The sequence below is a fragment of the Oncorhynchus clarkii genome, chromosome 28, assembly GCF_045791955.1.
Source record: "Oncorhynchus clarkii lewisi isolate Uvic-CL-2024 chromosome 28, UVic_Ocla_1.0, whole genome shotgun sequence".
NCBI classification, from domain to species: Eukaryota; Metazoa; Chordata; class Actinopteri; order Salmoniformes; family Salmonidae; genus Oncorhynchus; species Oncorhynchus clarkii.
This window is the reverse complement of record NC_092174.1, coordinates 21,579,635-21,606,324: the sequence shown is the minus strand read 5'-3', so window position 1 is coordinate 21,606,324 and position 26,690 is coordinate 21,579,635. Positions and strand designations below refer to the sequence as shown.

General features: G+C 42.6%; 1 protein-coding gene across 6 annotated transcripts in view; it reads left to right on the top strand.

Annotated features, from left to right (window-relative positions):
• The window catches only part of LOC139386479 (sodium- and chloride-dependent glycine transporter 1-like), an 85,943-nt gene that overhangs the window by 45,691 nt on the left and 13,562 nt on the right, over nt 1-26,690 (top strand). For 4 of the 6 annotated variants that reach the window (XM_071132034.1, XM_071132037.1, XM_071132035.1 and 1 more), the window contains 8 exons: nt 15,774-15,930; nt 19,014-19,145; nt 19,535-19,820; nt 22,256-22,388; nt 22,621-22,755; nt 23,020-23,123; nt 23,946-24,183; nt 24,492-24,626. In XM_071132034.1, coding sequence (XP_070988135.1) covers nt 15,774-15,930; nt 19,014-19,145; nt 19,535-19,820; nt 22,256-22,388; nt 22,621-22,755; nt 23,020-23,123; nt 23,946-24,183; nt 24,492-24,626 — 1,320 coding nt within the window. Of the gene's footprint in view, nt 1-3,711; nt 3,780-12,969; nt 13,068-15,773; nt 15,931-19,013; nt 19,146-19,534; nt 19,821-22,255; nt 22,389-22,620; nt 22,756-23,019; nt 23,124-23,945; nt 24,184-24,491; nt 24,627-26,690 lie in introns of those variants that run through there. The other 2 variants (XM_071132036.1, XM_071132038.1) reach the window with 2 other exon arrangements.

Here is a 26,690-nt window from a genome sequence, read left to right as displayed (position 1 = left end):
CAATTACAACAATACTGAATGAACACTTATTTTAACTTAATATAATACATCAACGAAATCAATTTAGCCTCAAGTAAATAATGAAACATGTTCAATTTGGTTTAAATAATGCAAAAACAAAGTGTTGGAGAAGAAAGTAAAAGTGCAATATGTGCTATGTAAGAAAGCTAACGTTAACAGTCCTTGCTCAGAACATGAGAACATATGAAAGCTGGTGGTTCCTTTTAACATGAGTCTTCAATATTCCCAGGTAAGAAGTTTTAGGTTGTAGTTATTATAGGAATTATAGGACTATTTCCCTCTATACCATTTGTATTTAATTAACTGTTGACTATTGGATGTTCTTATAGTCACTTTAGTATTGCCAGTGTAACAGTGTAGCTTTCGTCCCTCTCCTCGCTCCTCCCTGGGCTCGAACCAGCAACACAACGACAACAGCCACCACATCGAAGCAGCGTTACCCATGCAGAGCAAGGGAAACAACCACCCCAAGGCTCAGAGTGAGTAGCGCACGCGAACTAGCCAGCCATTTCACTTCGGTTACACCAGCCTCATCTCGGGAGTTGATAGGCTTGAAGTCATAAACAGCGCAATGCTTGACGCACAACGAAGAGCTGCTGGCAAAACGCACGAGGGTGCTGTTTGAATGAATGTTTACGCGCCTGCTTCTGCCTACCACAGCTCAGACAGATACTTAGAGACTTGTATGCTTGTATGCTCAGTCAGATTATATGCAACGCAGGACACGCTAGATAATATCTAGTAATATCATCAACCATGTGTAGTTAACTAGTGATTATGATTGATTGTTTTTTATAAGATAAGTTTAATGCTAGCTAGCAACTTACCTTGGCTTACTGCATTTGCGTAACAGGCAGTCTCCTTGTGGAGTGCAACGAGAGAGAGGCAGGTCGTTATTGCGTTGGACTAGTTAACTGTAAGGTTGCAAGATTGGATCCCCCGAGCTGACAATATGAAAATCTGTCGTTCTTCCCCTGAACGAGGCAGTTAACCCACCATTTCTAGGTCGTCATTGTGTTCTTAACTGACTTGCCTAGTTAAATAAAGATTAAATAAAGGTGTAAAAAAAAAACTCTGGTTAGATGAGATGAGACTAAAATGATATTTTTGGCCATCAAAGAAAACGCTATTTCTGGTGCAAACCCAACACCTTACATCACCCCAAGAACACCATCCCCACAGTGAAGCATGGTGGTGGAAGCATCATGCTGTGGGGATGTTTTTCATCGACAGGGACTGGGAAACTGGTCAGAATTGAAGGAAGGATGGATGCCGCTAAATACAGGGAAATTATTGCGGGAAGACTGTTTCAGTCTTCCAGAGATTTGAGACTGGGACGGAGGTTCACCTTCCAGCAGGACAATGACCCTAAGCATACTGCTAAAGCAACACTTGTGGTTTAAGGGGAAACATTTAAATGTCTTGGAATGGTCTAGTCAAAGCCCAGACCTCAATCCAAAGTACAAAGTATTCACTTTGTATTCACTTTGGGGGGTTGAATAGTTTTACACGCTCAAGTTTTCAGTTTTTTTGTCTTGTTTGTTTCAAAATAAAAAATATTTTGCATCTTCAAAGTGGTAGGCATGTTGTGTAAATCAAATGACACAAAAAAAACAAAATCCATTTTAATTCCAGGTTGTAAGAAAACAAAATAGGAAAAATGCCAAGGGGGATGAATACTTTTGCCAGGCACTGTATATGCTGTAATCTAGTCATGGCTCATCATGTATAACTAATTGTGTTATTTTTCTGGATTATGTGTATGTTTTTTATTACTGCACTGTTGTAGTTAGAAACACAATTTTGCTGCACCTGCGATAAAACCTGCAAATCTGTATACACGACCAATAAACTTTGATGTGATTTTACTTCTTCTGTATATGTGGCTGGCAGGGAGTCTGCCCTTAAAGGGATTAATCACACTTTACTCTGAGTTTACCACTGAGGACCGTTGTCAAAACGTAGGGCTTTACTTCAGATTAGACCGTCCAGAACGTATTCAAATGTTTGGTGCAGACATTAAAGAGCAAGGTTTAATATGTTCAACAACAGTGTGTGTGAATGTGTATTTCCTCAGGCTTTGGACCTTTTTGAAGCATTGTGTATGTCCCAAATGGCACCCTATTCCCTATGTAGTGCACTTCATTGGTTCAGGGCCCATAGGCAATAGGGTACCATTTGGGACACATACTTTGGCAGGTAAGGTTCTGTGTAAATGACCTAGGGACTTAGTAGCATATACAGGACAGTTTCATGACTCCTCTACCACAGCTCAGTGTCTTGATCTACAGTGCAGTGTTGTTCATGACCTGACAGACCATGCCCTGGAGACAGGGAGCACGGCTTGGAAGAAGCAAATTAGTCCTCAGATTTGGGACTGTCATGAACGGAAGGCAAAAGCATAGAATGAGAAGTCTCCCTCTCCTCAAATTGCTTTTTGAGTTGAATGCTCATATCTCTCAACTAAACATCTTTACAAAAGATTGTGCTACACATCTAGGATGCAGTTGTCTGAAGATATTTTAGAAAAGTAATTGGTGCAGATCTTGATAGACCCATGTAGTAATAATACCCACCGTAAAATCTGTCTACTGTACATTGTCAGTATTCTGGAACAGCATGGGATGTCTGTTTTTAAAGTGTACTGTAGCTCAAAACTATACAGTCCAATGAAGACCAAAGAATAATGCTCATTCATGGTTGAGCAGTAAGGCCAGTTACATGTAGCTAACTTCTCTGCCAACTGGGATGGGGTTCAGAGGTATTGCTGGGTGAATTGTCAGAGTTCATGATATATTTGATGTTTTTGTCAGGAAGAGAGAGCAATGGATTTGGGGATGAGAGAGGATAAGGTTGAGGGGATGAGGTGTGTGTGTGTTTGTCTATTTGTGTATGCTTAAGTGATTCTGCGAGTGTGTGCGGTTGGTTTTCTGTGTGTGTGATTGGGGGATCGAGGGTCAGGTGAACAGCTTGCGTTGGCCAATGGCTCCGCGGGCTAGTCTCCCGCATCACTTAACAGCCATGCACAGTGCACACTAATTGAATGATCTAGTTAAGCGAACCGCGTGGCTGAAGCTAGACCTGGTTGTCTGCACAAATCAGCGCTGGCAGTTGTTTCTGTATGAGCGTCAGTAGCTTTCAACCTTGCAATCCTTTTGTTTTATCTGCAAAAATCCGCCCAGTTATTGGATTTGAACATGATCCTATTAATATTAACTTATGATGTGATTATTATGAGCATGAAGGTGGTAATGGAACCAGGGTCTCAATAGCCTACAGAGACTGGCAGTAGGAGACTAGTGGTAACTTAACTACTAACATTGTCAACTAGCAAGGCAATTCCTCTTTTGCCGTTGATCTTGCATTTTTATGTCAAATCCTGTGTTTTTCCCAACACATTTAGCCTAAACATACAAATAATTACATTTATATTGGTTTTTCTATGCCATTACGGGTTTCACCCTGTATTAAAAGGGCAGCATACATGCCAAGCCACTTAAAAATATTTAGGAAAACCAATCAAGGAGGTACATTTTTGTTCAACTTGAAATATTGTTCTGCTTCTAAGTACGCATAATTATTGTTGTGTAAGGATGTGTTACTCACTGGCTGTTTTGCGCAGCTCTTGGTTTCTGACTTGGAAACCACTCCTACTGCTCCCCCAGACACTCCCTACAGTAAGTATCAGTCAGATCCTCAAGTTGCATCAGCGCTGGGAAAGGGGTATGTGACCAACATTTACAATGGAAATCTCAAAGGTAAGGCGTTTTCAGTGTTTTGATGATGTATTTGGCGGCCTTAAAAATTCAGACTAAAGGTAGAATTTGTATTTGTATTCGTCTACCCTTTCAATATTTTCGATATTTTTGGCCTACAATTGTTGCAGTTTTTTTATCTGATTAAGAAGTGGGAAACAGTTTGTGTTTTTGTGATTGGATATTGGGTTGAATTGTATATTTGTTTATTATATGCTAGTTATTTAGATTTGAGATGGCAGACTATTTAGCCTACCTAATATCTCGCATATTGCTTGTTTTTGTTTTCAAATTCAATTTGTTGCTTTTGGGGGGGAAATGAATGATCAAATAATTTGATTTAATGTTTTTATATAAAAAATGGATACACAATTTCAAATTCAATATGAGAAGGTATGACTTTCAATATGTTTTAAAGCTCTATCTCAAATATTCTAAACATAGGCCTATTTCAACAGTGGAAACTGGAAATGTATGTTTTGCTGGCCATGATGCATACTATAGGATCATGTCTTCCAGCTAGCTAGCCAGGGGAACTTGATATGATTGTGACTGTACGCACTGTTTGAGTGATGTAACCCAGAGATGTAACCTTCTGGGAGGCCATCGTAGCCATCCGTCTGCTGTGATTGTGCCTAACTTTCCCGTCTTTCCTGACAACTCACCATTACACTTTATTAATCAACCATGGAAAGTAGGTATTCAAACGATGCCCAATGGGATTTGGAGGAATGTGGGCCTCCGCTAGCCGGGTGAGAAGCCACAGTCTCGCTGTCTTAAATGGAATTACTTTCACCTCACAGACATTTTATAATGCAGCCTTTGAGGACATTGTGGACCCGGGTCTATTTAATTACAGTTGAGTAGAACTGAACCCACCCTTGTTTAATCCCAAGGTGACGTTAGTTGCAGTGGCTTGTGAAAGTATTCACCCCCTTGGCATTTTTCCTATTTTGTTGCCTTACAACCTGGAATTAAAATAGATTTTGGGGGGGGGTTGGTATCATTTGATTTGCACAACATGCCTAGCACTTTGAAAATGCAAAAAAAAATGTTTTATTGTGAAACAAACAAGAAATAAGACAAAAAAACTGAAAACTTGAGCGTGCATAACTATTCACCTCCCCAAAGTGAATACTTTGTAGAGCCACCAAGTAGAGCCACCAAGTCTCTTGGGGTATGTCACTATAAGCTTGGCACATCTAGCGACTAGGATTTTTGCCCATTCTTCAAGTCAAAACTGCTCCAGCTCCTTCAAGTTGGATGACTTCTGCTGGTGTTCAGCAATCTTTAAGTCATACCACAGATCCTCAATTGGATTGAGGTCTGGGCTTTGACTAGGCCATTCCAAGACATTTAAATGTTTCCTCTTAAACCACTCGAGTGTTGCTTTAGCAGGATGCTTAGGGTCATTGTCCTTCTGGAAGGTGAACCTCCATCCCAGTCTCAAATCTCTTGAAGACTGAAACAGGTTTCCCTCAATAATTTCCCTGTATTTAACGTCATCCATCATTCCTTAAATTCTAACCAGATTCCCAGTCCCTGCCGATGAAAAACATCCCCACAGCATGATGGTGTTCTTGGGGTGATGGTGTTCTTGGGGTGATGATGTTCTTGGGGTGATGAGAGGTGTTGGGTTTGCGCCAGAAATAGCATTTTCCTTGATGGCCAAAAATATCAATTTTAGTCTCATCTAACCAGAGTACCTTCTCCATATATTTGGGGAGTCTCCTTTTGGCAAAAACCAAACGTGTTTGCTTATTTTTTTCTTTAAGCAATGGCTTTTTTCTGCCCACTCTTCTGTAAAGCCCAGCTCTGTGGAGTGTATGGCTTAAAGTGGTCCTATGGACATACAGTGCCTTGCGAAAGTATTCGGCCCCCTTGAACTTTGCAACCTTTTGCCACATTTCAGGCTTCAAACATAAAGATATAAAACTGTATTTTTTTGTGAAGAATCAACAACAAGTGGGACACAATCATGAAGTGGAACGACATTTATTGGATATTTCAAACTTTTTTAACAATCAAAAACTGAAAAATTGGGCGTGCAAAATTATTCAGCCCCCTTAAGTTAATACTTTGTAGCGCCACCTTTTGCTGCGATTACAGCTGTAAGTCGCTTGGGGTATGTCTCTATCAGTTTTGCACATCGAGAGACTGACATTTTTTCCCATTCCTCCTTGCAAAACAGCTCGAGCTCAGTGAGGTTGGATGGAGAGCATTTGTGAACAGCCGTTTTCAGTTCTTTCCACAGATTCTCGATTGGATTCAGGTCTGGACTTTGACTTGGCCATTCTAACACCTGGATATGTTTATTTTTGAACCATTCCATTGTAGATTTTGCTTTATGTTTTGGATCATTGTCTTGTTGGAAGACAAATCTCCATCCCAGTCTCAGGTCTTTTGCAGACTCCATCAGGTTTTCTTCCAGAATGGTCCTGTATTTGGCTCCATCCATCTTCCCATCAATTTTAACCATCTTCCCTGTCCCTGCTGAAGAAAAGCAGGCCCAAACCATGATGCTGCCACCACCATGTTTGACAGTGGGGATGGTGTGTTCAGCTGTGTTGCTTTTACACCAAACATAACGTTTTGCATTGTTGCCAAAAAGTTCAATTTTGGTTTCATCTGACCAGAGCACCTTCTTCCACATGTTTGGTGTGTCTCCCAGGTGGCTTGTGGCAAACTTTAAATGACACTTTTTATGGATATCTTTAAGAAATGGCTTTCTTCTTGCCACTCTTCCATAAAGGCCAGATTTGTGCAATATACGACTGATTGTTGTCCTATGGACAGAGTCTCCCACCTCAGCTGTAGATATCTGCAGTTCATCCAGAGTGATCATGGGCCTCTTGGCTGCATCTCTGATCAGTCTTCTCCTTGTATGAGCTGAAAGTTTAGAGGGACTGCCAGGTCTTGGTAGATTTGCAGTGGTCTGATAGTCCTTCCATTTCAATATTATCGCTTGCACAGTGCTCCTTGGGATGTTTAAAGCTTGGGAAATCTTTTTGTATCCAAATCCGGCTTTAAACTTCTTCACAACAGTATCTCGGACCTGCCTGGTGTGTTCATTGTTCTTCATGATGCTCTCTGCGCTTTTAACGGACCTCTGAGACTATCACAGTGCAGGTGCATTTATACGGAGACTTGATTACACACAGGTGGATTGTATTTATCATCATTAGTCATTTAGGTCAACATTGGATCATTCAGAGATCCTCACTGAACTTCTGGAGAGAGTTTGCTGCACTGAAAGTAAAGGGGCTGAATAATTTTGCACGCCCAATTTTTCAGTTTTTGATTTGTTAAAAAAGTTTGAAATATCCAATAAATGTCGTTCCACTTCATGATTGTGTCCCACTTGTTGTTGATTCTTCACAAAAAAAATACAGTTTTATATCTTTATGTTTGAAGCCTGAAATGTGGCAAAAGGTTGCAAAGTTCAAGGGGGCCGAATACTTTCGCAAGGCACTGTATACTCCAATCTCCGCTGTGGGGCTTTGCAGCTCCTTCAGTGTTATCTTTGGTCTCTTTGTTGCCTCTCTGATTAATGCCCTCCTTGCCTGGTCTGTGAGTTTTGGTGGGCGGCCTTCCCTTGGCAGGTTTGTTGTGGTGCCATATTCTTTACATTTTTTGATAATGAATTTAAAGGTGCTCCATGGGATTTTCAAAGTTTCTGATATTTTTTTATAACCCAACCCTGATCTGTACTTATCCACAACTTTGTCCCTGACCTGTTTTGAGAGCTCCTTGGTCTTCATGGTGCTGCTTGCTTGGTGGTGCCCCTTGCTTAGTGGTGTTGTAGAATCTGGGGCCTTTGAGAACAGGTGTATATATACTGAGATCATGTGACAGATCATGTGACACTTAGATTGCACACATGTGGCCTATATTTAACTAATTATGTGACTTCTGAAGGTAATTGATTGCACCAGCTCTTATTTAGGGGCTTCATAGCAAAGGGGGTGAATACCAATGCACGCACCAATTTTCCGTTTAAAATTATTGTTAAATTGTTGTTCATTAACAAGGGTATCTACGTGTGCCACTAAATGATTGTTACTGAAATTATTTTTAGCTTCCAATGATCAAATCACTCTTGGTTTTGTTTGATTTGAACAACCTGGTCTTTTGTCAGCTTCAGTTATTTTCAAATGATATTCAAACTCCGATAGAATGGTTGGTGGAAGGAGTGTTAGGCTACTTCATTTCCAATGTTAGATTTGTTGGGAGGGTGTTCTCACAGTGGAAGAGTTTTTGCTTCTGGGCAATAATGCAAAAGATTTACACTTTGTATTGAAAAACTTTAAAACCAACAGTCACATGCATGTTTTGTTTTTAAACTAAAATGCTTGTTAAAATTGGTGGACAGGAGTTTGACTGGCTACCCTTCGCTCCAGCAAAATGCCACGCCCACTAACATTTCTTCTACACAATGAGTCTGGATTTGCTTCCTCCCCGACGACTTGTCGAATGCAAACAAATTCACACCGTTCTGATTAGCCCCAGAAACCGATGGGTTGGACCAGAGCTGGCCTACTACACAAATAATGAATCACCTCATTTTGATGTCAGCACAAACAACTTCTAGGATGGTAGGTTCAGACTGATGTATAGAGCGATCGATGGAGCAGCGGAATTAAATTCAGGATGAATCGCTAGGCAACATAAGTACCTTGTAACTTTAAACCTGAGGATTTTTACTAGTTAAACAACTTTATTTTACCTATTATTTTACCTGAACAAAGTTGATTTAAATGTACTTTTTGATCACCCTCTGCAAATATATAATTGTTTTGAATTGTTTTGTTGGAATCTGACCCTCCCCCTGTTGAGGATCATGTCAGACCAGTGGCTGAATACTAGGTGACCTACCTCCTACTGAAGGATCAGATGACTGTTTTAACCTTTATGTTTGGTTTGAACAGATGTCTTCAGGCCCTTTTAGAAGTGCTGACAGAGCACATTCCCTCCATCGACGCTTCCTTCTATCACTCCTTTCTTATCTCTTTATTTAAGAATGGGGTCAGTGAAATACTGTTGGTTAGTGAGGATTGTCAGAGAGCTGCTATACATGTGTTCTATGGGCTGCTAAGCCTCAATGCCTTGTCTGATGATTGTCTTAGCATGTGATGGTGACACAGATCATAGGCAAGGCCTATTCTTAAGCCGTTTGAGTAATCATCTCACCAGCAGTTTACTATAGCCCACATGCAGAGACAAGTGCACTGGCCAGGTTAAATGCAACTGTGATAGCATTTTTTTGTACTTCTTTTGTGATATATTGTGCTCCTTCTGACTTGCACTTTCAACACTACTGCATAACACCAGGGCAGCCAAGCAAGTCCTGAGCACATAACTTAAAAAATATATTTACAAGACCAGGCCCAAGAGCTGAATAAGAATCCATAAAACAAGATCTACTGTACATAGGCCTACAGACTGATTTGATAGTAATGAGAGGAAAGGGGATACCTAGTCAGTTGCATAACTGAATGTATTCAACCAAAATGTGTCTTTTGCATTTAACCCAACCCCTCTCAATCAGAGAGGCAGGGGCAGGAGGCTGTCTTAATCAACATTATTGGTGCCCAGGGAGCAGTTGTTGTTGTTGTTGTTGTTGGGGGTTAACTGCCTTGCTCAAGGGCAGAACGGAAGATTTTTCACTTTGCCGGCTCGGGGATTCAAACCAGTCCTTTTGGTTACTGCCCCAACACTCTTCATCGCTAGGTTGCTTCCCACCCTGTTCATTCAGGTATGGTCAGGAGTCTACAATTCCCAGTAATAGTGGTGCAACAGGAGGTAACTAGCTGTGTGAATCAGGTGCTGGAGTACATGTGCAGAAGTGTCTTAAGGTCCCCTGGCCTGTGTGTACTCAGCTACGATAAGTGAACACGCACAATCTCCCTCCATGTACAGTGCAACGGGAAATTGTGCAGTGCTAAAAAGTCACTTATACATAGTAGTGTAAAACTCAGTTTTGTTTTCGTTCTCTCAATCTCCTCTACATAATTTCTCCTTTGCTGATCTGATCATTGAGTTGTATCCTTGTACTGTAGTTTATTGCCTATCACTCAGTCATTTGGGCCAGTCCTTTGCACAGTGCTTTGCACGACAAACAAAGTTCAGGCAAAACTTGCCATGTCTCACTCTCAGGCAAGTAAACAGAAACATTCTTGGGAATAGTGCTGCTCATCCAGGCTCGGTAGGCTACATAATGGCTTGTGCTGGTTGCATGCCTAGTGAGGCTGCACGCAGGAACGGTCAGTAAATGCCAGGGAGCTTTGGGTTGCTAGCAGGCCTCGTAGGCTGGAACTTCACAATAACAGCAGGCAGTAATGAAGATGGGCAACAGCGCCAGGCAGCGATTAATACCAATATACTGTAGTATTATCAGGAGCTTTGGTTCTCCCTTTTTGTCTTGGTCCATGTCTCTGTCCAAAATTCTGTATTTTAGTCTCTACTATACTGTGTGTACTGTAATATTAGACTGCTTCTCTGGGAGTCCTGTCAAGCCCTAGGTTGGGTTTACAATCAAGTGTAGATGGAGCATGTCTATTACCACGACAAGGTCGCAGATGTCATTGGCCATGCTTTGTTAGGTGTATGCCACTCCATCAAATTAGCTGGTATGGTAGGTCTGTACGTGTTTTAGTCAGATGTGGACCAAGACCCAGGCAGGTTTAATAAAATTAATTTGGTTATCTTGTAAATGATCTTTCACCAGAACTAAAATCACCACGTTAAACATGACAAGCCAATAAGCCATGTTTGCACCAAATGACCCACATTCAAATGGACCCATTTGAGATCCCATTTGAGATATTTGAGATCTGGTTACTACATGATTTCATATTTGTTATTTAATAGTTGTGATGTCTTCACTATTATTCTACAATGTAGAAAATAATGAAAATAAAGAAAAACCCTGGAATGAGTAGGTGTATCCAAACTTTTGACTGGTACTGTATATATACAGTATTTGCCCAAGTCTTGGGAATGGGAATCCTCTTTACATAAACTTTGAGCTCACTCACCCTTTCGCACTTCCTTGCACGATTTCAAAACCTGTCTCTTTCCCTCTTTCCCCCCTCTATTTCTCTTTCCCCTTCCTTTCTCTCTCTTGCGGTGCACCAGTGTGCAGTGCCCTAGAAGAGGGCAGGGTGTTGGGAGTTAGGTTGGGTCCACTGATTTGGAAGGGCCCCTCAGAGAGATGGAGAGAGAAGGGCTATGGCCTGACCATGTGTGCATCTTACGTAAAGGGCAGATGGGCCCAGCTGGGCGTGCAATGTGGATGGGAAGGGAAGAGATGGGGCTGAGTGTGTGGAGCTGAATGGGGCGGTCTGTCTACTCTGTGCTGTGCTGTTCACTGCAGTGACTTACCAAGCAGGGTGCTCCAGGGAGTACACACCACTGGCCTAAACACTGGACAGCCAGCATCCAGAGCAACAGACCAAATGGCACTATTTTGTGCTCTTCTTTTGACCAAGACCCATATGGTGTAGGGAATAGGGTGACATTTGGGATGCAAGTAGCCAAGAAAGAGAGACAGCTTGGAGAGAGAGTATCGGAACAGATAGTGGAGTGGAGAGGAGTCGGAATAGAGCAAATTCTAGGAATAATTTGAATTCCATAGTTTTCCAATAGTTTTCCAAACTCTAATGCATTGAAAGAAAGTCCTATCAATGCTAGATTTAAGCAGTAGTTCCCAACCAGGGGTACTAGGACCCCTGGGGGTACTTGGACAATCCACAAGGGGTACTTGAGAGGACTCATGAAACCATAGGCCTACTGGTAAAATGTACATGAGGTGGTACTTCAGGGGTACTCCGGGCGGAGCAAAATTCAGTTAGTGGGACAGTAACCGGAAAAGGTTGGGAACCACTGGATTAAAAGATGAGTAAGTTATTTCAGATGCTAGCATGCAACTGCAAATCCCTTTAAAGATCCATCAAGTTTTGTAGTTCACTTTCCGTGCTTTGTCTAACACTGCTATCATGAATCTATCATGAATCTAGCAAATGGGTCAGAGTGCAGTATTTATTTAGTTTTATAGCACAAGCGTTTGCTAGCAAGTCTCGGACATTGGATTTAGCCGGGACAAGTCCAGGGGGTTGACAAGCAACACGTGCCTTGGATGGAGGCAATGTCTACATGGCACGATTAAATTCCCATGATTTGCGAATCGGATCGGACTGAACAGCTAGCATGACAGGTAAAATGGCTTTGAAAAAATAACATTTAAGATAATAGGGAGAAGTATTTAACAAAATAACTACATTATGACATTGGCTAATCATAAAACTATAGAAATATATTAGAATGCTGGCTACATTGCAGACAAAATTCTAACTTACTCAACATTCAAGCCAAGATGGAACATGTAAAGTCAAAGTTCAGTCTGTTTTATTTGCTGAGTTTGTTGCTATGAGTAAACTATGAGTTGCCACCAGGCCCGCCACTGCTTAATTGTTACTCCCCAAAAATATAATTTAATAAAAAAATATATAAAAAATGTTTTTCAAACATATTTGCCGAGACACCCTTTTAAAAGGATAATGCGAAAATGTCTTAATTAAGCCTATTTATACTTGCCATTTGCCACTTGCCGAACTCATGGATACAATTTTCATGTCTCAGCATGCAATTTGAAAGAAGTTGCTAACTACCATTAGCACAAAGACTGGAAGTCTTTGGGAACAGCTAGCATGCTAAATGGCTCACGAAACTGCCTTCAATTTCCGTCAAACTGCACGCAGAGCTGTTTCGAACAGAAAAATAAAGTTCTGAACCGGTTCAAACCCAAATTTGTTTTTTATTTAGCTCGACATTATATTATTTAACCAATCAGTGTGAATAGAGCAGCTTGCTATGGAGAGGGCAAGCTATTACCTGTACATGCATTGGACAGATGAGTGTAGGGCGCAAGACTACTGAAATTTTGCGGGTGGGCGGAGTGCGAGAGATGGTGGAGGAGGAGGTGGAGGCTTGGCTTGAAGAGACACTGGAATACGTTTCTGAGTGACAGAGTGAGGGCTTTGCATAGGTGCTTTGTTGCAATTTTTGTGGAACTGAAAAAAATTGCCTGGAATGTAAAATAACATTATTAACCCATGCTTTTAAAATAGTGGTTATGTTCCGGAACATTGTAGATCACTTTTGTTCCCGGTTCTGATTCTGTTCCTTGAAAACAAATTGTATTTTTTCGGTTTTCAGTTCTGTTCCCTGAACCGGTTTCAACCCCTGATGCAGAGACATAAAAATGGTATCCATGAGTTCATCTGACTCTGGGTAAGTAGAAAAAGGGCTTAATTGCCAAAATCTTGCACTATCCCTTTAAGATTAGTGTGACAAGTTAAAGCAAATTTGTAGCACAGAGCAGGCAGTGGTGTGAATGAGAGCCACGAGCGCACAGCCACCGCTTGCTCCTCATCATGCCCCAGACCCCCCTAGCAAATAGCAATCGACCCACCACCCAACCACTACATTTTCCAATGATGCTGAAAAAAATCCTAGGGGAAAACACTAGCTATGTTTCCACTAACTTGTCCATGGATTTTCTGTCGACATATCGAACGTTTGCTTACAAATTGCCACGATGTGTTTCCATTAAACTGTATTGTGTCAATAAAACAGATGTCACACCAAAATAATAAACTGAAGTGGTTGAAGAGTTTCCATTATCCATTTAGGCAAATTGCATAATAATACATTGGCGACAGCCTGTATATGCCCTCCTACCTGTTTCATGTCTCAGGTAGCCCGCAAAAGCCAGCATGGATAGAATGCAAGAATTTACTAATACTTGCAATATTCTAATAACTATCCTGTGCCAATGTATCGCCAAGGTCCGTGCCATGGTGAAACTTACACTCCTGTAGATCTGAAATAATTGGATGGTGAAACTTACACTCCTGTAGATCTGAAATAATTGGATAGTAAAACTTACACTCCTGTAGATCTGAAATAATTGGATAGTGAAACGTACACTCCTGTAGATCTGAAATAATTGGATAGTGAAACTTACACTCCTGTAGATCTGAAATAATTGGAATGTGAAACTTGCAGCCAACCAGAAGAGCAAGGTGATGCAATTCAGGCATTCTTGAAAGTCAGGACAAAATTCCTGCAAAGAAACATTATTTTATAGTTGAAAAAAATGTATTTAGCAAGCAGCAGGCGTTTATAATTAAATATGAGTGGCGCTTTATAGTCACGTTATGACATCTTGCTCCGCGTACCTTTAAAATTATTCAGCCATGATAATTTATTGGAACAAGACTGTTTCCATCATAAAGAAAAATCCACTCCTGTCGAACGGATAAAAATGTTGTTGATCTTTAGAACATGTGTCCTATAGCTGCCGTTTCCATAAGGCCTACTACACATGTCGCGATGTTGTTGTTTTTGCCACCATTGCTTTTATCGAATTAACCTGGGTCAGTGGAAACGTGCCTACTGATCATGTGTTGAAAGACCTGGCTTCTCACAGGTGGGAGAGCTGGAGGTGGGAGGCCAGCAGGCTACATGTTGCCCAGTCTGTCTGTTGTGTTTTGTGCTGTACTGTGTGGGTTGGCTGGGCTCTCATTCCACCCTGGGCCCTCTCAGCTGTACAGCTGGCCTCACCTCGCACTGAGCAGGTGTGCGCCTCCTCCAGACTCTCAGCACCTAAAACAATCGCACTCTACACTAAACACACAAACACAGACATCACGCTGAGGAGAGCAGTCTCAACACACTGTTTCTCACGCACCCGCCCAGGTGCACATGTCTTACACAATAGCCAGCCAAAGATTACCAAAGGAACATTTTGGCTGTAATAATGTTGTTGATTTGCAAGAGTTCTGTTTGGTGATATTGTATTTATTCTCTCTTTAGTTTTCAATTCAAGACCAAATGGTTGGGGATTGTTGTGAAAAGGTTACATTTATTTTGAAATAGAACATTTGGGCGCAAGTAGACTCCAAGGATGACTATGGGGCAATCATGAAAATATGTGATTTTTCTGGGGGGTTTTCTTCATTTTCTTGCTGATGAATAAGTTGCCTGCTTGCATGATGTCGACTCTGCTGGGAGCAACGGCCCAGGGAACTCAGCAAGCAGACGTATGTGTGTGTGTGTGTGTGGGTGTGTGTGGGTGTGTGGGTGCGTGTGCACGTACTGAGCCTTCCATGACAATGACTGCACGTTAACCAATGTGCACATTCCACAGTGCACTCCAGGCCACACCATAAGAGACACCAAAACCCCACAGCAATCCAAACCTTTGTCACATTTATGATTACTACAGTATAACATTTAATTGAAGGAGTTGTATTAAGTGTAATATATAAAATGATTTGTTATACTGCTTCTGTGGTGCCATGTGAAGGGACAAGTGTTGCTCTAGCTGTGTAAGTTAGAGGCAGATAGACGTAATGGAATCTCAGTAGTCAACTCCTGGGGTTAGTGAGGAGGTCAAGTCAGAACGAGGACCATCTGATACCAACAGATGGAGGGAGCAAACTTCAAATCAGGACTACAAGACCAAATGTTGATTTTGTGGACACAACAAATGGTTATTTCAGTTTAAATCCAGTTCGCTCCAATGTGCCCATCTCGACTTTAGAGTTCTAACATGCCATGCAGAACTAGGCCTAGAACTGGAGAAAAGGAAAAAAGTACTCTAGAATGAAATAATTTGTTCATTTTGCCGTCCGCAGTTTTAGCCTGACCATTGGACATCTAATACAGTATAGTGTTTACTGTCTACTCACTAGCATATTAGCCGATTGCACACTGTTTTGCTGGTTTGTGTTCAATATTGGTGCAGCCTGGAACTTTACATTCAGCTGAATGTAGTTGGTCTAATAGGCCTATTGTTGAGTTTGTTGTTGTTGATTTGAGTTGGGTGTCACATTGAGAGAATGGCTTACCTACTCCAGTCTTAGGTAGACTAGATACAGTTCCTCTCTAACGTTCTAACATCTCTAATGTTCTTCTCTCTTTGTGTTCTAGAATGGAGCTGTTCCAGGAGAACCTGTGAAGACGGATAAGAACTCCAGGAGAGGGAACTGGGGAAACCAGATAGAGTTTATCCTCACCAGCGTGGGCTATGCCGTGGGCCTGGGAAACGTATGGAGGTTCCCCTACCTCTGCTACAGAAATGGAGGAGGTACGTCTTCACACTCAACACACTGATTATATAGTAGTAATGACAGCAATACATTGTAGTTTATCCACAATGCCTTTTGCAGTGCTTTGAAAAGCAATCAAAGTAGAAAGAGTTGTCAAGTATGTTCAAGTTTAAGTTTACGTTCCTCACATTGTTTCAGATGGATCCAAGTTATTCTTGGCTTCATTCCCCCTCATTCACTCCTACAGTTGGCTTTAGTCTTCTATACATTTTGCGACCAGGGATCGCCATAGAAGGGCATACATATACAGTAGCCTGTGCATTAGGTCACACAATCACATAGCTGCGTATTATAGCCAAGGGGACTGGTGTAGCTCAAAGCTCTGCAGTAATAACATCACAGTAGACTTTATCAGCTGGCTGTGGCCTGGGCTGTAGCCCAAAAGGCACCCTATACCCACTAGTAGTGTACTATATAGGGAATAGGGTGCCATTTGGGACACATGCAGTCTGCTCTTCACTCTCCAGTCCTTCCTTTAACCCATGATCTCAGACTACAGCACTGAGGTTGTTATTCCCCAGATACATTGGCCCCCTGTTAAACCAATCAAGCAGACAGAGGATTGCTGCCTCGCTTAGCATCACTCTCTGTCTGATGCTCCTTAGGACTCAAATCAAATTGAATTTGCCACATGCGCCGAATACAACAAGTGTAGACCTTACCGTGAAATGCTTACTTACAAGCCCTTAACCAACAATGCAGTTTTAAGAAAATAGAGTTAAGAAAATACCCTGGGTCTCGACCCCGCCCTGTGCAACTGGGTACTGGACTTCCTGACGGGCCGCTCCCAGGTGATGAGGGTAGGCAACAACATTTCCACCTCGCTGATCCTCAACACTGGGGCCCCACAAGGGTGCGTTCTGAGCCCTCTCCTGTACTCCCTGTTCACCCACGACTGAGTGGCCACGCACGCCTCCAACTCAATCATCAAGTTTGCGGACGACACAACAGTGGTAGGCTTGATTACCAACAACGACGAGACGGCCTACAGGGAGGAGGTGAGGGCCCTCGGAGTGTGGTGTCAGGAAAATAACCTCACACTCAACGTCAACAAAACTAAGGAGATAATTGTGGACTTCAGGAAACAGCAGAGGGAACACCCCCCTATCCACATCGATGGAACAGTAGTGGAGAGGGTAGTAAGTTTTAAGTACCTCGGCGTACACATCACAGACAAACTGAATTGGTCCACCCACACAGACAGCATCGTGAAGAAGGCGCAGCAGCGCCTCTTCAACCTCAGGAGGCTGAAGAAATTCGGCTTGTCACCAAAAGCACTCACAAACTTATACAGATGCACAATCGAGAGAATCCTGTCGGCCTGTATCACCGCCTGGTACGGCAACTACTCCGCCCACAACCGTAAGGCTCTGCAGAGGGTAGTGAGGTCTGCACAACGCATCACCAGGGGCAAACTACCTGCCCTCCAGGACACCTACACCACCCGATGTCACAGGAAGGCCATAAAGATCATCAAGGACAACAACCACCCGAGCCACTGCCTGTTCACCCTGCTATCATCCAGAAGGCGAGGTCAGTACAGGTGCATCAAAGCTGGGACCGAGAGACTGAAAAACAGCTTCTATCTCAAGGCCATCAGACTGTTAAACAGCCACCACTAACATTGAGTGGCTGCTGCCAACACACTGACTCAACTCCAGCCACTTTAATAATGGGAATTGATGGGAAATGATGTAAAATATGTCACTAGCCACTTTAAACAATGCTACCTAATATAATGTCTACATTATTCATCTCATATGTTTATGTATATACTGTACTCTATATCATCTACTGCATCTTTATGTAATACATGTATCACTAGCCACTTTAACTATGCCACTTTGTTTACATCCTCATCTCATATGTATATACTGCACTCAATACCATCTACTGTATCTTGCCTATGCCGCTCTGTACCATCACTCATTCATATATCTTTATGTACATATTCTTTATCCCCTTACACTTGTGTCTATAAGGTAGTAGTTTTGGAATTGTTAGCTAGATTACTTGTTGGTTATTACTGCATTGTCGGAACTAGAAGCACAAGCATTTCGCTACACTCGCATTAACATCTGCTAACCATGTGTATGTGACAAATACAATTTGATTTGATTTAAAGTTAAAAAAATATATATATTAACAGTCTATGATTTGGATGACTGGAGTCTTTGACACATTTTTGGCCATTCCTCTAAAAACGCCTAGTACATAGGTCCTGGATGGCAGGAAGCTTGGCCCCAATGATGTACTGGGCTGTACGCACTATCCTCTGTAGCGCCTTACGTCAGACGCCGAGCAGTTGCCATACCAGGCGGTGATGCAACCGGTCAGGATGCTCTCGATGGTGCAGCTGTATAACTTTTTGAGGATCTGGGGACCAATGCCAAATCTTTTCAGTCTCCTGAGGGGGAAAAGGTGTTGTCGTGCCCTCTTCACAACTTTCTTGGTGTGTTTCGACCATGATAATTTGTTGGCGATGTGGACACCATTCACCTCCTTTGGCTTGATGACATTTTCTCACCGCTGGCTGGCCGGCCGTAAAAAACATCAGCGACCTTGCAATATGACCACCGTGAGGGCACTACGTTGCAGAAACAGGATATTGTCATGGGATGCTTTTCTATATGACCTTTTTTCTGTGTCTAGATCTAAACATGACCTTACAATTAGACTGCTTATCCACTGTGCATTATATAGCAGAAATATGATATTGTCAATGTCATGGGATAACAACTCTTCTATTTCTGAACTAATTTTCTATTCTAGACAGAAACATGACCTTAAAATCCGTCCACTCACTCACCGAGCATTACATAGCAGAAATGGGATATTGTCATGGCATGGAACTTTTCTGTAATATTTATAAATGTTTCATATGAATGACCATTAGATAAGCCATTGGTTGTGAGCAGCAATAATAAACATATACCTACTTACAAGAAGTAATAGTGTAAAGAGTTAAATAACACAAATCTGAGTTCTAATCAATTTCATCAAAACTGTTGACCTGTCCCTGTAGAGTTGACTGACCCATATGTTGTGTTGTGCACTACAGGAGCCTTCATGTTCCCCTACTTCATCATGCTGGTGTTCTGTGGGATCCCCCTGTTCTTCCTGGAGCTCTCATTTGGACAGTTCGCCAGCCAGGGATGTCTGGGGGTTTGGAGGATCAGCCCCATGTTCAAAGGTGAGACAGTTAACAACCACTGATGCTGTTGGTCAGTCATGTTTAAAACACTGCTGCGATTGCTCAGTCATGTTCAAAGGTGAGCCAGTTAACAACCACTGATGCCATTGCTCAGTCATGTTCAAAGGTGAGCCAACAACCAGTGCTGGTGTTGGTGATTGGCATTAATATCACTGCCGTTGGTCAGTGGCATCCAACTAATAACTGACTATCTGATGCTTAAGAAACTGAAAGGTTGAAAATAAATTACAGCATCTATTGTCAGCTTAGAATGCATATGTAAACATTCTTAGAAAACCCACAGATTTTCTACATGTCTTCAGTAAGAGAGCCACAGTCTTGTCTGGTAGTATTCTGAAGTCCTCCACTCTCTCTTTCTCCCTCACCAGGTGTGGGCTACGGGATGATGGTGGTGTCCACCTACATCGGTATCTACTACAACGTGGTGATCTGCATTGCCTTCTACTATTTCTTCTCTTCCATGACCAACCTGCTGCCGTGGACCTACTGCAACAACCCCTGGAACACGCCCACCTGCAATGGTGTGGTGACTCCCAGGGGCATCAACAACACCTTGGCCAACGTCACCCGCAGCTTGGTCACCGGGGCCGCTGAGGTTGCCGTGGAGGTGGTCAATAAGACCAAGAGGACCAGCCCCAGCGAGGAGTACTGGAAGTAAGACATGAGTGAGAGGGAGTTACTACTAGACCTGTAGAGTACTAGAAGTAAGGCACGAGTGAGAGGGAGTTACTACTAGACCTGTAGAGTACTGGAAGTAAGGCACGAGTGAGAGGGAGTTACTACTAGACCTGTAGAGTACTCGAAGTAAGGCACGAGTGAGAGGGAGTTACTACTAGACCTGTAGAGTACTGGAAGTAAGGCATGAGTGAGAGGGAGTTACTACTAGACCTGTAGAGTACTGGAAGTAAGGCATGAGTGAGAGGGAGTTACTACTAGACCTGTAGAGTACTGGAAGTAAGGCACGAGTGAGAGGGAGTTACTACTAGACCTGTAGAGTACTGGAAGTAAGGCCTAACCCGGACCCAGAGTCGGTTATCAATCTTTATTTGAATTCCAGCTGATTTTATTCTAAATCTGTTGAGTACTGGAAGTAAGGCCTGAGTGTACACTTGCCGGTTGGAAGATTCCCGGAATCAGACAGGAATAAGCAGGAAATCCGGATTCGTCCAGCCAGGACTTCTGGGAATTTTGGGAGTTACTGTAATTCTGCAACCCAGCAGTACCTGAGTGGGAAGGTGTGGGCACGGCTGACTCTGAGTCAGGCCTACAAGATTAAAGAGACTGGAGTAGATGCTGCAAGGGTTAATACACACTCTACTGCTCCTAAATATGGGTAGTAAAGTAGTGTTCAAAATGTTTTGGCACATAAAGTACACTATATATACAAAAGTATGTGGACACGGCTTCAAATTAGTGTATTCGACTATTTCAGCCACACCTGTTGTTGACAGGTGTATAATATCGAGCACTCAACCAATGCAATCTCCATAGACAAACATTGACATTAGAATGGCCTCAGTGAGTTTCAACATGGGACCGTCATAGGATGCCACCTTTCCAACAAGTCAGTTCGTCAAATTTCTGCCCTGCTAGAGCTGCCCTGGTCAACTATAAGTGCTGTTATTGTGAAGTGGAGACATCTAGGAGCAACAATGTCTCAGCTGTGAAGTGGTAGGCCACACAAGTTCACAGAAGGGGATCACAGAGTGCTGAAACTCGTAGCACGTAAAAATCGTCTGTCCTCGGTTGCAACACTCACAAAAGAGTACCAAACTGCCTTTTAGGCTGCTCAGCACAAGAACTGTTAGTCGCGTCATGAAATGGGTTTCCATGGTCGAGCAGCCTAAGATCACCATGCCCAATGCCAAGTGTCGGCTGGAGTGGTGTAAAGCTCGCCTCCATTGGACTCTGGAGCAGTGGAGTGATGAATCACGTTTCACTATCTGGCAGTCTGACGAACAAATCTGGGTTTGGTGGATGCCAGGAGAACGCTACCTGCCCGAATGCATAGTGCCAACTGTAAAGTTTGGTGTAGGAGGAATAATGGTCTGGGGCTGATTTTCATGGTTCGGACTACGCCCCTTTGTTCCAGTAAAGAAAAAGCGAGGTCCATACAGAAATGGTTTGTTAAGATCGGTGTAGAAGAATTTGACTGGCCTGCACAGAGCCCTGACCTCAACCCCCTCTAACACCTTTGGGATGAATTGGAACACTGACTGCGAGCCAGGCCTAATTGCCCAGAATCCGTGTCCGACCTCACTGATGCTCTTATGGTTGAATGGAAGCAAGTCTCCACAGCAATGCTCCAACATCAAGTGGAAAGCCTTCACAGAAGAGTGGAGGCTGTTGTAGCAGCAAATAGGGACCAACTCCATATTAGTGCCCATGATTTTGTAATGAGATGTTCGACGAGAAGGTGTCCACATACTTTTGGTCACATAGTGCATGTCTGACCATGGGTAAACAGAAGAGTGTTTGTGCATCTCTGTAAGGCAATGTTGTTTTAGACGCTTTAGTCCTGTCCAGTCAGATGGCAGGCATGTGTGCCTTGCTAATCCTGGCCTATGATTAATCATCCCGCATTCAACAAGCATTACACATACTGTAGTTGACTGTCTGAAGTACACAAGATTAGATGTTAAGTATATTTTCCTCGACAAGAATAGTATCTTGATCCCCTAGTGAATGGGGAGTAGAGTACCTGTTTTATTCCCCTAGCATAGAAAATAGGGGCCATTCGAAGGGAGCGGTGTGCTTGGTTAATGGCTTTCTAAATGGTTTGTGCTCAGCTTTCATTCCGGGTGATCTCTTCAGTATACTATGAATGGAGTTGTATTTCCTGCCTATTGTCAGTTAAGATAAACCATTGTGTTGTCACCAAGTTGTTTTTCAGTCATGCTGCTACATTGAAATATGTGATTCGCTCGCTGTAATACAAGGGATCATCCGAACAATTCTCCTTCTCTATCTCTCATGAATGAACGTATAGCCATTGTTTGTCCCTGCGGCACTGACTCTACATTCTGCATTTCTCTATTAAGGCGTTGTTGTGAATAGACACTGTGATTAATTGTGTGCGTTCCCCACAGACACTACGTTCTGCAGATCTCAGACGACATCGGGAATTTCGGTGAAGTCCGTCTCCCTATTCTGGGATGTCTGGCCGTGTCATGGGTGGTGGTCTTCCTCTGTCTCATTAGAGGAGTCAAGTCTTCAGGCAAGGTGAGCAGCGGTGTCTATCGCTGTGTCTCCCTGTTTTTCTCTCTCTTCTCTCTCTTATCTCGCTCATCTCTCTACGTTCTCTCTATCACCTCCAAAAGTCATTGATTGGGCCAGTAGTTTTTCCCGGTCAGGTTACTTAGTCTATGATCAAGAAAAACTCCTAGTCATAATGTATCATTGACACCCATTAGGAGATGTTCTAACTCATTCTTCACCTCTCGGCGGTCCTCAGGTGGTGTACTTCACAGCCACATTCCCCTACGTGGTGCTGACCATCCTCTTCATCAGAGGCATCACCCTGGAGGGAGCTGTCACCGGCATCAAGTACTACCTTACCCCACAGTGGCATAAGATCCTCGACGCTAAGGTATGGGTAATCATATAGGAAATGTAGTAAATATAGTAATAAGTCATGTAAATCTATGTCATTACTGCAGCTAGTTAAGAACTACTTTATGAGTTGTTGACGTTGACTTTTTATAACTCATATAATAGCTCTGTAGCTCTTCATAGCGTAACGTTGTAGGCTGTCTCATCACACAGAGACATCTTTAAAATCAGATGTCATATGCCTCAGATATGAAATAAGTCTTCAGTGGTTGTATTGACACATGGTTTTCTGTCTGTCCAGGTGTGGGGAGACGCTGCCTCTCAGATCTTCTACTCTCTGGGCTGTGCATGGGGAGGGCTCATCACTATGGCCTCCTACAACAAGTTCCACAACAACTGCTACAGGTACTCTACTCTTCCTCTTCCCCCGCTGTTACCCCCTTAACTCTCACCTCTACTACCAAATAAACCCTGTGTGAGTCCCTAATGGCACCCTATAGGCCCTGGTCAAAAGTAGTGCACTATAAAGGAAAATTGATACCAATTGGGCCACTTCTGCAATCTGAGTTGTATAAGAAGTGAAGGGTAGTGTGTGCGGTTACACTGCAGTACTTTTTCATGCTTGGTTGGAGTGAATCAGAAAGGGTCTTTGTTGCTTCTCTGGGTGCAATCACGCTACAGTGTCAGCAGTGATTAACAGAAAGGGTGCAGAATGGAGGAGGGCAGCTGCAAATCGCAGGAATTGATGGAATATGGTGTGATGGTATGCACTGCATGCCATTGTACTGTAGGTGGAGGCCAGAGGCAGCGCACTGGGAGTAGAGAGACACATTTTTTTTTTACTCTTGTTTAACCTGCGGTTGCATTGTTCATTGTAGTTTACAGTAGTCAAACTCAAAGCTCCCTTGCAAACTGGAAAGAGGTTTTCTCTTCTGATTAGCACCATCATGTGGTGGAAGCAGTGAAGTGGCAGACAGGATAATATTAATCAATGATCGTGTAGTGACTGATAAACCCACCAGTTGAAAGAAACCAGGAAAAATATCTCACTGTTTAGTATAATTATGATTTGATTATGTAATTAAGACTTTGACTGTTTAGTATTCATGAATCTGCACTGGAAGGAAGAATGATGGTGAAATGCACAGATGGCTTCTTAGTGGTTACTTACACAGAGACCTATAAAACGTATCCTGTTTTCTCTTTTTTGATTGTTCGCCCATACAGAGACAGCATCATCATCAGCATCACGAACTGTGCAACCAGCGTGTATGCAGGCTTTGTCATCTTCTCCATCCTGGGCTTCATGGCCCACCACCTGAACGTAGATGTATCTGAGGTGGCCGACCACGGTCCCGGCCTGGCCTTCGTGGCCTACCCAGAGGCCCTCACTCTGCTGCCCATCTCCCCCCTCTGGTCCCTGCTCTTCTTCTTCATGCTCATCCTGCTGGGCCTGGGGACGCAGGTGAGTCAGTCAACCACCATGACATCCTGGCTGTGTCCCAAATGGCACCATATTCCCCCAGGGCACAGGTGAAAATGTGTCACTATGTAGGGAATAGGATGCCATTTGGGATACCGCACCTGTCTAATAGGACACATTTTTTAATAGAATTTAAGGGCTGCATGACCGAACATAGTCAGTTGGGCTCAACTTGACACATAGATTTTTTTCTTTTCTTTTCATGTTGGAGAAAGTTTTTTTTTTTTTTGAGAAGTAGATATAAGAAGTCAATGCTGAGTGATAACCTGTCAATGTGTCCCTGTGTGTAGTTCTGCCTGCTGGAGACCCTGGTGACAGCCATTGTGGATGAGATTGGTACTGACTGGATCGTTAGGAACAAGACGGTAGTCACAGGAGGAGTGGCTATAGTGGGCTTCCTGCTGGGGGTGCCTCTCACCACACAGGTAATGGATAAGAGATGTTTACACATACACAAACATACACTGCATGCGTACACACAAAATACACATTAGGGTTGAATATTTTTCCGGTATTTTATAATGTTCCAAACCGAGAATAAATCACTTTTCTCCCGGGTAACCCGGTATTTCCCATCAAAACCAGAAGTGTCATTCAAAGGCATATAAATAGCTCTATGTCTATATTTGATTAGAGCTTTGATGGAAAATTCAAGCCTGACGCTACCTGAGACTGATGAGTCATACATTAAATACATTTTATGAGCCCAAGCCCAAAAAAGCCCAAATGATGGTGCCCTTATCCAAAACATTTATGACATATAGGCTACTGCACATATGCACAACAGAAAAAAAAAAAAGCCCATAGATGTCGCTAGCTACAGTTGAAGTCGGAAGTTTACATACACTTAGGTTGGAGTCATTAAAACTCGTATTTCAACCACTCCACAAATTTCTTGTAACAAACTATAATTTTGGCAAATGTTTACAGACAGATTATGTCACTTATAATTGTATACTGTATCAATATTCCAGTGGGTCAGTAGTTTGCATACACTAAGTTGACTGTGCCTTTAAACAGCTTGGAAAAATTATGTAATGGCTTTAGAAGCTACTGATAGGCTAATTGACATAATTTGAGTCAATTGGAGGTGTACCTATGGATGTATTTCAAGGCCTACCTTCAAACTCAGTGCCTCTTTGCTTGAAATCATGGGAAAATCAAAATAAATCAGCCAAGACCCCAGAAAAAAGGTCTGGTTCATCCTTGGGAGCAATTTCCAAATGCCATGTTCATCTGTACAATCAATAGTACGCAAGTATAAACACCATGGGACCACGCAGCCGTCATACCGCTCAGGAAGGAGACGCATTCTGTCTCCTAGAGATGAACGTACTATGGTGAGAAAAGTGCAAATAAATTCCAGAACAACAGCAAAGGACCTTGTGAAGATGCTGGAGGAAACAGGTACAAAAGTGTCTATATCCACAGTAAAATGCGTCCTATATCGACATAACCAGAAAGGCCACTCAGCAAGGAAGTAGCCACTGCTCCAAAACCGCCATAAAAAAGCCAGATTACTGTTTGCAACTGCACATGGGGACAAAGGTTGTACCTTTTGGAGAAATGTCCTCTGGTCTGATGAAACAAAAATATAACTATTTGGCCATAATGACCATCCCAACCGTGAAGCCCGGGGCTGGCAGCATCATGTTGTGGGGGTGCTTTGCTGTAGGAGGGACTGGTGCACTTCACAAAATAGATAGGAAAATGATGTGGATATATTGAAGCAACATCTGAAGACATCAGTCAGGAAGTTAAAGCTTGGTCGCAAATGGGTCTTCCAAATGGACAATGACCCCAAGAATACTTCCATAGTTGTGGCAAAATGGCTTAAGGACAACAAAGTCAAGGTATTGGAGTGGCCATCACAAAGCCCTGGCCTCAATCCCACAGAAATTGTGTTGGCAGAACTGAAAAAGCATGTGCGAGCAAGGAGGCTAACAAACCTGACTCAGTTACACCAGCTCTGTCAGGTGGAATGGGCCAAAATTCACCCAACTTATTGTGGGAAGCTTGTGGAAGGCTACCCAAAACATTTGACCCAAGTTAAACAATTTAAAGGCAGTGCTACCAAATACTAATTGAGTGTAGGTAAACTTATGACCCACTGTGAATGTGAGGAAGGAAATAAAAGCTCAAATAAATCATTCTCTATACTATTATTTTGACATTTCACATTCTTAAAATAAAGTGGTGATCCTAATTTTACTAGGATTTAAATATCAGGAATTGTGAAAAACTGAGTTTAAATGTATTTGGCTAAGGTGTATGCAAACTTCCGACTTCAACTGTATATGCTCTCCTGGGTAAATTAATGAAACTAGCTCCAGTAGGCTAATACATTGTGAACTGTATTACTGCACTGTATTGTATTAAACTGTCCTCTTAGTATGCATTTTGTCACTTCCTGTTGAACGCGGAACGAGGGAGAGCTCAGTTTGTTCTATTGGACAGTTTTGAAAGTCTATTGAGAAGTTTATTACCAG